At 46.6% G+C, this 14,704-nt stretch overlaps 1 protein-coding gene across 1 annotated transcript in view; it reads right to left on the bottom strand.

The window, feature by feature from the left end:
- Nucleotides 1-4,326: 4,326 nt before the first annotated feature.
- Ss18l2 (SS18 like 2) overlaps nt 4,327-14,704 on the bottom strand; it is a 44,813-nt gene continuing 34,435 nt past the window's right edge. The window contains exons 2-4 of the mRNA XM_051202690.1: nt 6,731-6,810; nt 6,530-6,606; nt 4,327-4,606 (exon numbers count right to left, since the gene is read on the bottom strand). Coding sequence (XP_051058647.1) covers nt 4,519-4,606; nt 6,530-6,606; nt 6,731-6,799 — 234 coding nt within the window. The 5' untranslated portion in view covers nt 6,800-6,810 and the 3' untranslated portion in view covers nt 4,327-4,518. The remainder of the gene's footprint in view (nt 4,607-6,529; nt 6,607-6,730; nt 6,811-14,704) is intronic.

Genomic DNA, 14,704 nt, shown 5'->3' with positions numbered 1-14,704 from the left:
GGACGCAAGTATCGCGAGAGCCCGGCCGATCTCGCCGAGGGCCAGCCCCTGAGCTGGGGCCCCGGGAGAGAGAGAGACCATCCGGCCCCGCCCCTCCACGCCCGGCCCCGCCCCTCCCAGGCTGCGGTCCTATCCCAAGTCCCCGGACGTGTGCAAGCTGTCAACCGCGGCTCGCGTAGCATCGCGAGGTTTCCCGGTCGTCTGAAGCCGGCAACGAATGCGGTAGCTAGGTGGAGGCTGCCAGAGGCGACGTGGCCCTTCGTTAGTCCTTGCGCGGGCTTGATGCTTGTAGGGGGAAGGGGTAAGCCTAAGGAATGCACCCCGACCCTGAAGACAGAGCCTAAGGAATGCACCCCGACCCTGAAGAAAGAGCCTAAGGAATGCACCCCGATGCTGAAGACAGCCTAAGAAATGCTGCATCCCGATCCTGAAGACAGAGACTAAGGAATGCTGCACAGTGACCCTGAAGACAGAGCCAAACCTGCCCCCAAACCTGTGCATTAAACTAACCAACCAATCCCCGAGCAGGAGATCTAGCCAATCTGAGCTCAGGCATTGCAATCTGACCAGATCTAGCCAATCTGAGCTCAGGGATTGCAATTTGACCAATCCCCACACAAGAAACCTCCCTGGGAAATCTCCGCCCCTAAGAAGCCATATATAAACCCTGGGCCTCTTCATCCTGTGGCTGTCCAGATGCCTCCTCCCATTGGCAGGGGTGGCCTCTCTCCTAGATTCTTCCTTTGCAGTAGGTCTCTCGAATAAGGTTTGGCTGAGACCTTCTTTTGCTGGAGCCAAACTGTCACAGGCTGTAAGCTGCCACGCTTACTGTGACCTGTGGTATTCCTTGGCTCCCAACTGCCAGAGCTGTAACACCCAGAATTCTGTGACTCCCGAGAGCCAGAGTCCCTGTCCATCTGATCCATACGTATTTCCTTACTGTTTGTCTGGAGATAAAAGACTCTTGGACACTGGGCAGTAGTGGTGCACACCTTTAATCCCAGCACTAGGGAGAAGAGGCGGGAGAATCTGTGAGTTTGAAGCCAGCCTACAGAGTGAGCGTTATGACAGTATGAGGAACACAGAGAAACCCTGTCTTGGAAAAAACGAAACAAAAAAATACTTATTTTATTTGTGGAGATTATAAACAATTATGCCATTTTCAACTTCTCTTTCCCTTCCCTAGACCCTTCCGTACCCCCAACTCAATCTTTTCAAATCAGTGACCTATATTTCCACTAATTGTTGCTAAATGTATTTATGTATATACATCCTTAATTACAACCTACTCAGTCTGTATGTTACTTGTATGTGTTTTTAGGGCAGACCATTTGGTATTGCATGGCCAACTGGTGTGTGCTTCCCTGCGGAAGACTATTTCTCACACTCACCATCCCTTTATTTTACCCTAACCAGTATGGTATTTCTGATGCTGTCCTTGTTGAGCTCACATTCAAGCAGTCTTTTTGGTGAGATTTGTGGGTGTAGCTTCTGGGTGTCATCTTTACAATACGAGGAAACAATCTCACAACACACCCTGATTCTCAGTCTCTTACAGTCTGTCCCGTCTTGGGCAACGGTTCCTAAGTAGTAAGTGTGGAAGTTGTTTTGCAGGTGTGTCTGTCCGGGCTCTACATTTCCACCGGGAGAGGACCTCCACTTACCAGGGCTGACCCTGGAGAAGGACGCCTCTGCCAAAGTGTATTTTGGTGATCAGTTTACCCAGGCCTTCCAGTTTGTCTGTCCGAACTCAGAAGTCCCTGGGGATGTGGCTCAGTGGTGCAGGATGTGCTTAGGGTATGTGAGGCTCTGGGTTCCGTCTACAACACGGGAGGGAGAAGGAAATTGAGGAGTAAAGAGGAAACGGGGAGGGAGTAAAAAAAAATACATGTATGGACTTCAATCGAGTTCATGAAAACGTCCTCTTGTTGACAACTGGGCATGTAAATTTCTGCTTTTATGTTTAAATCCAGTCTTCAGAAAAGCATTAAAAATTGTGATGAGGATGCTGAAGTGTAGCTCTTCACAGTTGATGGCTTCTGGTGGAGAAGACTCAGTTTTTTTTTTTTTTTTTTAAGGGTTAGCCACTGGGAGTTTTACTGTGCTCCAGCAAATGTATGAGCAACACAACATTAAACTTTGGTTTTTCTGCTGCTGCTACTGTTTTGGGGAAGTTCGCAAAGGTTGGGGGTAGACCTGCGAAGCCTGGGAATGAATGATTAGGAAGGATGCATTATGTGAAATTTCCAAATGATCGATAAAAAGTGTTACACAACTAATAGTTTTCTGGTGTCAGGTAGGGTGGGACTCAAATCTTGGCAGCCTGTGTTCCATGGCCATTTGTAGAAGACTATTTTTTTTTCAACACCTAATTACTTGGCTTTATGAACACATGATTATCAGTGCCCCTGTCATTTTTATAAAACTGTAAAGCCTGCACCTTTGAGGGCAGTTCTGTGGTATGAAGTACATTCACCTCATTGTAATGGCAGCCAACACCAACCAACTCAGGGTTACCTGGGATTACTGAAGGTATGCCCCTCACAAACTCATCTCCCTCTCCCCGTCACCCCCATTCTGGAAGACACCCCTACTTTCTCATTTTAGTGACTGTTAGTACTTCCTATTTGTAGAAGCAAGTTCTGATCCCATCTGTTTTTGTTGTGGACTTGACTGCATCTGGAACCAACTAAAATCCTTGGCGGGATTTTTTTTGAATTATTTGAAAGAGGAAGATTCACCCTGAATCTGAGCCTCTTTCCTTCCTCCAGCTAAAAGGACCTGGAAGAAGGAAACTTAGACTTCTGCTAGCTTGCACGGTCACTGCTAAGTTCATCTGTCCTTTGCTGGTTGATATTAGAACCAACTTAGTTTGGATTGCAACAGACTCAAGACCAGCAGCTCTGCAGGGTTCTTCCAGACCTCGGTGTAAGACTGGGATCGCTGAGCAATCGAGTCTCTCGGGCTGAGCAGCTAACAGACTTTCAGTCTTTTGAAGGAGAGTAGGTCGGTAAGCACCAGTCTTCCATGCCTCTGCTTCGGTTCCTGCCCCCAAATCTTTGCCCTTCATGATGGACTGTCACCAGGATGTTCAGGCCAAATAAACTCTTTCCTTCACAAGTTGCTTTTCATCACGGTGTTGTGTCCACGGCAACAGAAAGAAAACTGATGCATTTGGTGTCTATCCTTTTATGACAGGCTGGTTTCATAGCAGAAAAGTGAAAAACCTTGAAATTACATCCATGTTGTAGGAAGGGGTCAAGAAAGAGTAACAGGGAGTGAATATGATCAAAACACATAATATATGTATGTTCTCTGTGAGCGTGAGGCCAGCCTGGTCTACAGAGTGAGTTCCAGGACAGTCAGGGTTACCCAGAGAAACCTTATCTTGAAAAACAGCAATAACAAAAAGAGAAAAGAAAGGCAGAAAGGAAACAAAAGAAAGGTGGTCAAAGCCTTGAATCCCAGCATTTGGGAGGCAGAGGTAGGTGGAGATCTTGAGTTCAAGGCCAGCCTGGTCTACAGAGAGAGTTCCAGAACCGCAAAGGCCACAGAGAGAAACTCTGTCTCCAGAAGCAAACAAACAAAAATGGAATAAAATGTCATTGTTAAACCTTTTTTGTATATGCTAACAAAAACATTTTTCCTTTTTCAGGGTCTCATGTGACCCAGGATAACCTTGACCCCTTGCCTCTACCTCCCAGATGTGCCTAGTGTTGGTTATTAATAATTAAAAAAAAAAAAAGCCTCTCAGCTTTGAATGCACCCTGTGATGGATTCTCTCTTTAATGTGTAATTCAGCCTTAGGCAGGGATACTTGCTTCAACCCCTCTCCCTGAAAAGAGTCGGCATTTCTATAACCTAGAAGAAAAGTAACAACAGGGCCCTGTAATGGCAATACTGATGTAGGTTACAGCACGAAGAGACATCCTGGGACACTGAAGAGAAGTGTGCATCACTGTTGTGGGACATTTGTACACTGTGTGAAGTATACTGCTGTGATTGGTTTAATACAGAGCTGAACAGCCGATGCTAGACAGGAGATATAGGCGGGGTTCAGGGCAGGAGATGAATCTACATACAGGAGAGACACAAGGAGACGCAGAAGCAGGGTGGGCAGTGTGTGACAGAGCGTAGATGCATATAACTGAGTTAAGCTATAGAGCGAGTTGGGAATAAGCCTACGCTAAGGCCAAGCTTTCATAATTAATAAGTCCCCTTGTTGTCTGAGAGCTGGCTGGTGGGACAGAGACACATGATTTATTACATCAGAGACTTAAGAAGCACTGTTGATTTGGTTGACAATGGTAATGTCACATACCTTGGTTCAGTTTCACTGTGGGGTCTGCTTTATTACTAAAATATTTACACTAAGAATACAGTAGAGTTGGTAGCAACTCTCCTCGAAGTCTAGGAAGCACAGACTTCACTCGCCCATGCTCTAAGTTGTTGAGTCACTGGCAATTCTGTCTCTATTTTACAGGAGATGAGCTCCACTCAGTCACTCCTCCTGGAAGACTATTCCGCCGACTTTGTCAGGCTGCTTGTGTTGGCATCTGCGATGGTAGCTAAGTAAATGAGATTTCTATGCAAGACATGCTGGTACCTATGAGCAAAAAACAAGGATTAGATGCTTGTCTTTACAAACCATGCAGGCTAGAAGAAAATCTGCTGAATGGTGGAATGGAGTTCCCCTGAATGAACGACACCATCACCGATCTTTTTGTTATTTTTGTTTTTTTAACTTTTGATCCACCTGCCTCTACCTTCCCAAGTGTATCAACATACCTCACTTAACCACCATGCTCAATTTGGAATCTCATTTGGAATTCTCATTTATCACTCATGCATGTGCCCACTAGACCAAGCAACCTTGACTTTTTTGCTTGGACTATAACAGTAGTTTACTTACTCCATGCAGCCCTGCTTTGCTCTCCAGAGCTGGAGTGATCACAGCACAACTGACATCAAGATCCTCTTGCATTGCTACGACGTCTCATGTGAAGGGTCTCTCCAGTTACTTCCTGTGTGCCCATCTCCTATGGCTTTCCTTTGTTAAATTCTGAACACAGGGTCTCCTTACTATGGCTGAGGATACTCAGCACCCTTATCCTGCCTCTCTCTGGGGCGCAGGGCTTCACTCAATGCTACCTTGTTGGAGGAACTCTGCACCCCACCCCACCCATCCCTAGACTTAGCATGCTTGGTCTCTGCAGCATTGGAAATTGAACTCTGAATTTCCTGTGCATGGCAGGCAAGGTGCTCTGCCACACCCCCAACTTCACCCCACTCAAATCACTTATTATTACATGTCTCCTTATATTCCTTCCCTCTGAGTTCTGTGTATGAATGTTTTGCCTGCATGTATGTATGTGCACCACACACATGCCTGGTTCCCAGGGCATCAGATCCCCTGCAACCGGAGTTACAGATGGTTGTGAGCCACCACTACTGGGCATTGAACCTGGGTCCTTTGCAAAGAGCAACAAGTTCTCCAGCCCTCCCTCTGGACTCTAGAATGTCAGCTCCACGAGAGATTTGGAATCTTCTGTGCTTCTTATTCCCCAGTACATCAAACACTACTTCCTAGTCTATAGTATACCCAGCTCTCAGGAGGCAGGTGGATCTCCGAGTTCAAAGCCAGCCTGGTCTATAGAGCAAGTTCACAGAGAAACCTTGGAGGGAGGGAAAGAGAGAGGGGGAGAGAGCGCCTGTTCTACAATCAAGGTGAGCATATGACTGTAGCAATTCTCAATTGCTTGCCATTCAGGAAGGGTCATCAAACTTGGGAAGTAAAACCTTCACAATGTAAAAAAAAAAAAAACCAGCATAGATTTGTAGGGTTTTCCTATCCTTGCTCAAGAGTCAATGTACTAAAGAGATATGAGTGGCAGGCATTTTCTAAAAATGAGAAAGTGTTTACTATAAGCTGTAAAAAACAAAAAAACAAAACAAAAAAAACCCAGCAAATGCTGGAGTCAAACAAACACCTCAAATGGAAAATCTGCTATCCCATCGAGGCAACTGGAGGAGGATTGTAGGCGACTGATTCTTGAGCTGGATTTAGAAAGGGGCATTGAATTCTGTTCCTCCCCGGTCTGGTATCCCATAGAGGGCACATTAATCATATCCTGAATCAGCCTTCGGTTTAAGGTGTTAATCCCTTCGCTGTTCCTGTGTAAGTCTCACAGGCTGACTGCTATGTAACCAAATGCCTCGATTAACTTACTGGGAATGAAGGGAAACAAGGAGGCAATGGCTCTTCTCCGAGCCTAGCTTCCCGATGCTTCCCTGCCATCAGCCAACGGGGGCTTTACGTGAAACCCCGAATAAGCCCAGCTTCTACCGTAAACTACCTATATGGTTCCAAGTAGTAAGTAAATAACCTACGGAGGGCAGGGGGCACAGGGGTCAAACTTGTGACCATTCCCCTGCCGCAGCCCATGTGCCAGGGAGGGTCGCAGACAGGCGGCACGCACCGGCGACCCAGGCCGCCGCACCCGCACGTCCCGCCCCCAGGGGCACTCACTGGACGCACTCGTTCGCTCGGCCCTTGTTCTGGTACTCCACGATACAGCGGATCAGCTGGTCGTTCTCCTCCAGGAGCTGGAAGGCGGGCGGAGGGGGAGGTGCAGGGCGGCATCAGGTGGGGGCCCCGGGCCGGCGCCGCTGTGACCCGGGGCCCCCACCCGTCCCCGGCACACAGGGCCCCCGCCTCGGTGACGCTCACCCGCTGGATGGTCTCCTGGTTGACCTTGGCCTTGCCGCGAAGCCAGTCAGGGGCGAAGATGACCGACATGCCGCGAGTAAGCTCCGAACCCCGGGCCCGCAGCTGCACCGTCGCGCGCTACTGACGCGGCGAAGCCTGAGCCGCCGAGTCCGGCCCCGCCCTCCCCGGGGGGCGGGGCGTGGAGGGGCGGGGCGGGGCGCTGATTGGAGGCGCCGAGGGCGGGCGTCGCTCGTGATTGGACGCGCGAGCCTGCCGCTCGCGTAGGCTGTGACGCTCCCCCTGAGGGCGGGGCCTGGCTGAAGATGGACAGCCACGGGACTGACCCGCCTCTCCCTCCCGTCCCAGGGCTGGGAGAGCTGGGGGTGTCTCCTCCGGGCAGATCAAGCCAGAAAGCACTGGTATTAGCTTCCTTAACCTGGAAAATGCTCGAATGTGTCTAGATTGTCTCTGGACAATAAATTTGTATACGAGCGGCCAGTGGTTAATAAACTTAACCGCTCTTAGAGAGGAGAGAGAGTTTGAGCCCAAGCACTGACACTCTCTTTCTGGCCTGCCCGGCCACACATGTGCTGCACACGCATATACACACGAGTAAAAATTCGTTGTGGAATCGTACTCATTGCCAGTCGCAACCCTAAAAAGTACTTCCTTCACTTTACCCTAGGTCAGAAAATAGATGCCTTTCCCCGAATCCTTCGATCAAAGGGCCGTCGGGCTCTGAGCCTGGGCAATGTGGGTTAGGATTTCACTTAGGTGGCAGGTCTGGAGGGTCTTCCTGGAGCTTCCTTTCCCTGCCCTAGAGCAGGTTCGCCCCACCACCACCACCACCACTTGCTCCGCCCCCCAATTCAGGCTTGCAAAGCAGCAGCTTCCACCTCTTTTCCCAGTGCGGGGATTCAATGAGAGAGGTCGATGGGACCTGCCTGAGTGGGGTCAGGACTCGGAGCTCCTTGCTTCTCAAGTTCCCACAGGAGGTTCTCTCCCCCACAGGAATCTCCCCGAGACCTGCAGAAGGAAGTGGAGCCATCAGGAACGGATGGAGACCTTGCTTAAGACCATTCTGCCCTCAACAATCCCTGTCTGGACCGTGGAGGGGTGGCTTCACCAGGAGATGGTGTTGAGGAGCAGAAAGTGCAGGGGGCGGGCACTGACCCAACCATTGAGAACAAGCCCTCCAGGGAGAAAGTGTCTCCGCGTGAGGATGTGTAGATTACCTAGGCGATGGGACTCACTCAACTCGGAACTTGGCATCTGCTGGATGGCTCAAGGACCTAGCTGAGGTTAGCAATGTGCATAGCACAGACTCACGTGGCAGCCTCACTTACAGCCCAGGAGGAGGTGGATGGTAGGTGGGGACAGAAGGATGAGCCCAATGTGTCAATGTGTCATAGTGTGATAGAGGCCTGGCAGTGGTGGAACATGCCTTTAATCCCAGCACTTGGTGGATCTCTGTGAGTTCGAGGTCAGCCTGGTCTACAGAGCAAGTCCCACAACAGGCTCCAAAGCTGCTGAGAAACCCTGACTCAAAATAAATAAACAAATAAATAAATGGTGTCATACACGTGATAGGTCACCCCAGGACTCCCAACTTATGTTGTGAAAAGTAAAAGGAATTAATGAACAAAGTAAAGGGATACTGGCCTAGAAATTTCCCCAGACTAGTTTGGGAGGGAGGCAGAAGATCTGAAAGAGAGGAGAGGGATCAAATGTCTAACGTTAAAAAGAACTAGTCATGGAGGTTGTCCATGGAGATGTAGAGACTGTGGGGGGTAGAGAGCTGGAGAGGCTTGCAATGGAAGGCTCTGAAGATGACAGTGGGTATGAGTAGCCAGAGACTGGAGATGAGGTCCAGGATCATAGGTAGCACATTTTACCTGTCTCCCATTCCATTCATGGCAGTGTATGACACTCACCAGGTGTACCAGGCAGAAGGTGAAGAAATAGTCTATCTAAATCACTCACTCCTCAAATACCAATCCACATTTGAAAAGATATTATTTTGTTTATTTGATTTTGGCTTTAAGACAGTGTCTCGCTCACTGGGCAGTGGTGGCACCTGCCTTTAATCCTGGCACTTGGGAAGCAGAGGCAGATGGATCTCAGCAAATTTGAGACCAGCCTGGTCTACAAAGTGAGTTCCAGGACAGCCAGGACTGTTACACAGAGAAACACTGTCTCAAACAAACAAGACACACACACACACACACACACACACAGAGAGAGAGAGAGAGAGAGAGAGAGACAGAGAGAGAGAGAGAGAGAGAGAGAGAGAGAGAGAGAGAGAGAGTCAGGAGGCCCAGCTGGGCTGCAAATGCACCAGCAATGACTGTGAGCTTGACTCAGCAGAGTGCTGGAACTGTGGGTGTTTACATCATGCTGGGGTAGAGCCCAAGGCTTCACACAGACATCCCGGACAGCCACTCTCCCACATGAGCCACACTCACACTCCAGCTTGGGTTTTTCTACTTTCTGTGGAGACAGGGTTTCTCTGGCTGTAGACCAAGCTGGCCTTGAAATCAGAGATCCACCTGCCTCTGTCTCCCAAGCGCTGGAATTAAAGGTGTGCACCACCATGCCCTGCTCTATTTTTGTGTTTTAAAATGTATTTGTTTTATGTGTGTGAATGCTTTGCCTGCATATATACAGGCGTACCACAAGCCTATAATGGCAAAGTCAGTAGATGTCAAGAGAGGGTGGTGAGTCCTTTGGAAATGGAGTTACAGATGGTTATGTGTTGTAGAATATTACTTTAACTATGTAAAGGTGTGTTGTATTTGTTCATGCTGCATTTGTTCAATTATGTAAAGATGTGTTGCTTTGCATGCCTAAGGCACCTGATTGGTGGAAAGTAAGGGGTTGGGTTTGCTGGGTAGGGGTTGAGGGTGGGTTTGAATGCAGCTCTCAATTGAAAGCAGCTCTCTGTCATGGATAGATAAGGATGGGGAAAACAGATAGGCTGATGGATGTTTATTCAGGGAGAAATCACCTACAACAGAGACAGATGACGCCAGCAGATTCCTGTTCCAAGGATGCCTCCAGATGCTCTCTGTCTCTGATCAAGAAGCAAGAGATCGAGCTGGGGACCAGGACCCCAGACCTAGTTCTCCCAAGTCACATCCTCACCTGTCCCCACCCCAATGGGCGTGGTCAGGCGACAGGTGTGGGCGGGGTTGATATCTTACTACAATTCCCCTTTTAGTCTAAAGAAAAAAATTTAGGCTTGATACAAAACTATATACAAAGACAGTAAATATCAAGTATGCTCTAAGAAAAGGAAAATCAAAAATACCTCTTGACAAGTAACAGTGTGTTTTAAAAAGTGTTCATTGGATTAAGAAAGGAAAAAAAATGAGTATAGACAGTAATAGGAAAAAATAGTTTAAAAATAATAAAGTCTTTAAAGAGAGAGTAATGTAAAGGAAAATGGCCATATAAAGATTGCAAATACACGGGGAGTCTGGATCGGGTATGGTGTTGTGTTGATTTTGAAGTTTTTGAATACTGATGAGCAAATGACAACTGTTGGGAGTCCTTGGATTGTAGAAGGAATTAAAGCAGCGTAGATACTTTAGGGGTGTCTTAACTTTAAAATGGAATTCAGAAAATATATTGTGTTGGAGAAGAGGTTATACTTTTGTTTCCATGGGAAGGAAAAGGCTGTGGATTTCCTCAAATTTAATGGAGATCAGGTTTGATTGGTGGAGACCCTTGAAAATCCTGGCTACAGACATAAATTAAAAAAAAACAAACTACAGGACAGGTGACATATATTCTGATCCTTCTGCATGGGGACGGCTCTGAGACAGCACAACTAATGTTACAACTAGTTTTCCCAAGACTTGACCGATATCTCTATTTTCTCAGAGTCCCCTAAAGATGCTTTCACCCTCAGACAACAGGGAACAGTCTAGAGAACGCAATGCCCACATACCCAAGAGGTAGGGTGGGTGGTTTTTGGTCATTCGGTGGGTTATGGATGTTTGCTACCGTTTAGGGGGTCTATAGGAATGAAGGATTAAAAAGACAACTATTAACCTCAAATATTTTATGCTGGTATGGATTTTGGTATGTTGATACAAATTTAAATTAGTTTGTTATACTGTATGTATGTTTCTAGTCTTGTGTGAGGTATTGTACTTATGATGCTTATTTAAAATGTAATGTACAATTACAAAATGTGGGTTAGTAGTTGGTCATCTATAACAATTAACTTGTGGTCATATTAGGTATGTTTTCAAAGTTAAACAGGTATATTTTAGAGATAGATGAGCTTCAAATGATTCAGAGACTTACAGAACATGGCATTTAAGATGTTTAATAACCAAAGCTTTTCTTGAAAGTGAGACTCATCTGTTCCTGGCAGCACAAATCTACTCTGTAAAAGGATGAGGGACATTGAAGAACCTCCATATGGAATTTGTTTTCACTGTGGCAAAGCTAGCCACTTGGGCAAGAAACTGGCCTTGCTTTGACTGCTGACAGTATGCCATATGCCATCCAAACTGGACCAGCAGGACACAAAGGAAAGTGACTGCTGAACTTTGCCAAGACAAGATCCTTCAAATGTACTGCTTCATAGAAAAGTCTGCCAAAGGTTCTAGGCCTGTAGGCCAAAGATGGATACCCCAGTGTTTCAGAGGAACCTTTTGTGATTGTCCAGGCAGCCAGCTGTCTCTGTCTTTTCTATAGTTTTGGAAGTTGTTTGCTATGCACTTCCTGTGTAGTCAGATAATATTATATCCTTCTGTGATCTTTAACGGAGATAGTAATAGCTACAGTTTTCCTTAGTTATGATAGAAGGTGAATTTGGTACAGAGCTAATATGTTGGATAATAAAGTGTTTTCTCTGAATTTGTTAAATAAAAATGGACTGGATATTGTAAATGTAATTCTTCCTTGATACTTAGTCTTATTGTATATAGCCTTACTATGTTAAAGTTAGAACCTTTCTTTTATTTAGACAAAAAGGGGGAAATATTGTGGAATATTACTTTAGCTATGTAAAGATGCATTACATTTGTTTATGTTTCAGAATATTACTTTCACCAGGCAAAGGTGTGTTACATTTGTTTATGCTGCATTTGTTTAGTGATGTAACGATGTGTTTCTGTTTCACCTTGCCTGCCCAAGGCACCTGATTGGTCTAATAAAAAGCTGAATGGCCAATAGCTAGGCAGTAGAGGGATAGGAAGAGCTGGTGGGCAGAGAGAATACGTAGGAGGAGGGAGACAGAGAGAACAATGGAGAAAGCGATGGAGACGTCTGGGGCCAGCCAGCCAGGCAGCCTCCAGACAAACAGACACGGAGTATGACATACAGAAGGAAAGGTGTTGGAAACTGAGGCTGGATCTATGCTCAGTTATGGAACGGACCTTGGCTGAACTTTGGCTTCCTCTTGGCTTAAGTTATTCCACAAAGGTTTGATGATTTAGTAGCTATCTCTATTTAGCAAGATCAGCCTAGCACATAAGCACTAGCCCCCTCACCATAGTAACCCTTTCTTGTTCTCATAACTCCTGATCTTCCCACCCACGTCAATGAATGGATGAAAATACAGCCTAAATCTCCAATGACCACTGTATAAAAATATCCACCAGCATGTATTTAAAAATCACCCTAGTTATAGGCAAAGCTCAGGAAAAAGGAAACACATGAAATAACCCAGTCATGATGACCGGTTCCTGGAAATTGTTATTATTATTCATAACCACCTAGTTTCTGAGGAATGTTGTTATTCTCGACAACAGTCTGGTTTCTGGGAATTGTTATGGGTCATCTTGTTCAAAAAGACATAACCACCCAAGTTCTAAACTGTCCCAAGGTCTTGCTTTCTGGCTGAATAACAGGAGATGAGTTGACCAGCTGCCTATCTAAATTTAGCAAACTGCTTGCGGAACCCCCGCCCCAAATCCTAACTGCCAATTATCACTCCACCCAGGAGCCCACACCAATACAGCTATAGAAAAAAAAAAAAAGGTTTAAATTGATTGGCCTGTATCACGTGGGATCTTGACACTTTGGGATGATTGGTTTTGTGTGTGGGCTTTGTTATAAACCCTATAAAAACTGTCTCGATTTGGCATCGAGGTCCTCAGTCCTCTACCCCTGCGTGGCGTATGACTATGGACCCCAATGCACTTGAAATAAAAATTCCTCCTGCTGTTTGCATCAAGACCGCTTCTCGTGAATGATTTGGGGTGTCACCTTCCTGAGTTGGAGCATGAGTCTTTCATCAACATCCATTCTTTGTGATTTTTCTATATTCTGCCTGCAAGAACACCTGGTCCTCAACCATTCGCTTACCTCCCCTGCCCCTTACCTACATCCTTGCTCTGCTGACTATAAGAGTATAGTCCGGGTATAAAAATAAAGTTTGCCACTTGATCCTGTCTTGTGGTCAATTCCCCCGCATCTCTTGACCCCCCAACCCCTTTCATGGGTTTTTAGGTTCTAGATTGAAGTCTCACAGGTTGAGGCAAAAAGGTAAAAATCCCCAAGGCAAAACTTAAATGAAGAGAAACAGGTTAAAATAAGTTATAAGAGTTAATGGGACAAGCATAAGATAAAGCTGAATGAACATTCATAACTAATAATAAGTCTCTGTGCCGTGATTTGAGAGCTGGTTGTCGGCCCAAAAGAAATCCTGCTACCGTGGATAGCTGGGAGTCAAGACCAGGTCGTCTGCGAGAGTAATAAATGCTATAAACTCCCGAGCCAACTCTCTAGCTCTGCTGTGTTTTGTGTTTTTAAGTAGGTTCTCAAAATGTAGCCAAGCAAGCCTAGAATTCAGTATTTCACCCAGGCCAGGCTCAGGTTTATGGCAATGCCCCTGTACCAGCCTCCTGAACACAACACCTGTGAGCTGCTACACTGGCTTCAGCAGCACAAGTTCTCTTTGTTCTTAATAATAACAGCTCAGAGTCGGCTATCAGGCGGTGAAATCTGAAGGATCAGAGAAGCAAAGCAGCAGCCCATGGGGTTCTTTCCTCTAGCAATGCTCAGACCAAAGGGGCGACCCTATCCTCAGCCTGTATCCTCAGACTGCACCCTCAGACTGACTACACCCTCAGCCTGCATCCCCAGACTGACTGCATCCTCAGACTGCATCCTCAGACTGACTGCATCCTCAGGCTGCTCCTCAGACTACCTGTCCTGTCTTATATTCCTCTCTCCGCCCCGTCATATCCCTTCCGGTCCGCACCTCCTTAGTGCTGGGATTAAAGGTGTAAGTCACCGCCACTTGGTTCTGTTTCTGTTTTAGACTGGATCAATTTTGTGTAGTCTGGGGCGGCCTTGAACTAACAAAGATCTATCTGCCTCTGTCTCCAGAGTGCTGGGATTAAAGGTGTGTGCCACCACTGCCTGGCCTCTATGGCTAATTAGTGTGGCTAGCTTTGTACTCTGACCTTAATTAAGGCAAGCTTTATTTGTTAGATCATAAACAAAATATCACCACATGGAGTTGGAATTTTACAGGTCTAGCACCAAAGTTTCTCTGTCTAGACAGAGAAAACAGTGGGCAGGGTGTCAGTCTCCTTTACCTACCACTTTTCTCTGTGAATGTTATGACCTAGGCTTGCTGAAGCTTGTTACAGACCAGGCCTGACTCAGTGTGGGAGGGAACTACGGCAGGACTTGAATACCAGGAATGTCTGGAGGCTATCTTAGAGTATCACAAGCCTTCCTGTGTTCTTTTTGTAATTTGTCTGTGGTTACATAAACCCAGTTTCCATTTCCACCCACGAGAAAAATGCCTTATAGGAGTCTTCACCCGCTCAGATCTCTCTGTGGAACTGCAACCTGTCTATCCAGCTGCTGTTTCCCGCGTTAGGCTTCCCCATAGAGACAGAGCCATTAAGGCTGTTTCTTCTATATGAGGGTTTATTTGGAGGGTGTACTCATGTGGTGATGGAGTCTGAGGAATAGGGGAGTCACTGCTGGGGTTCACTGACTCGTACTTGGCCTCGGGATCAG

Source organism: Phodopus roborovskii, unplaced genomic scaffold (genome assembly GCF_943737965.1).
Source record: "Phodopus roborovskii unplaced genomic scaffold, PHOROB, whole genome shotgun sequence".
Lineage (NCBI taxonomy): Eukaryota > Metazoa > Chordata > Mammalia > Rodentia > Cricetidae > Phodopus > Phodopus roborovskii.
This window is presented reverse-complemented; position numbering and strand designations above follow the sequence as displayed.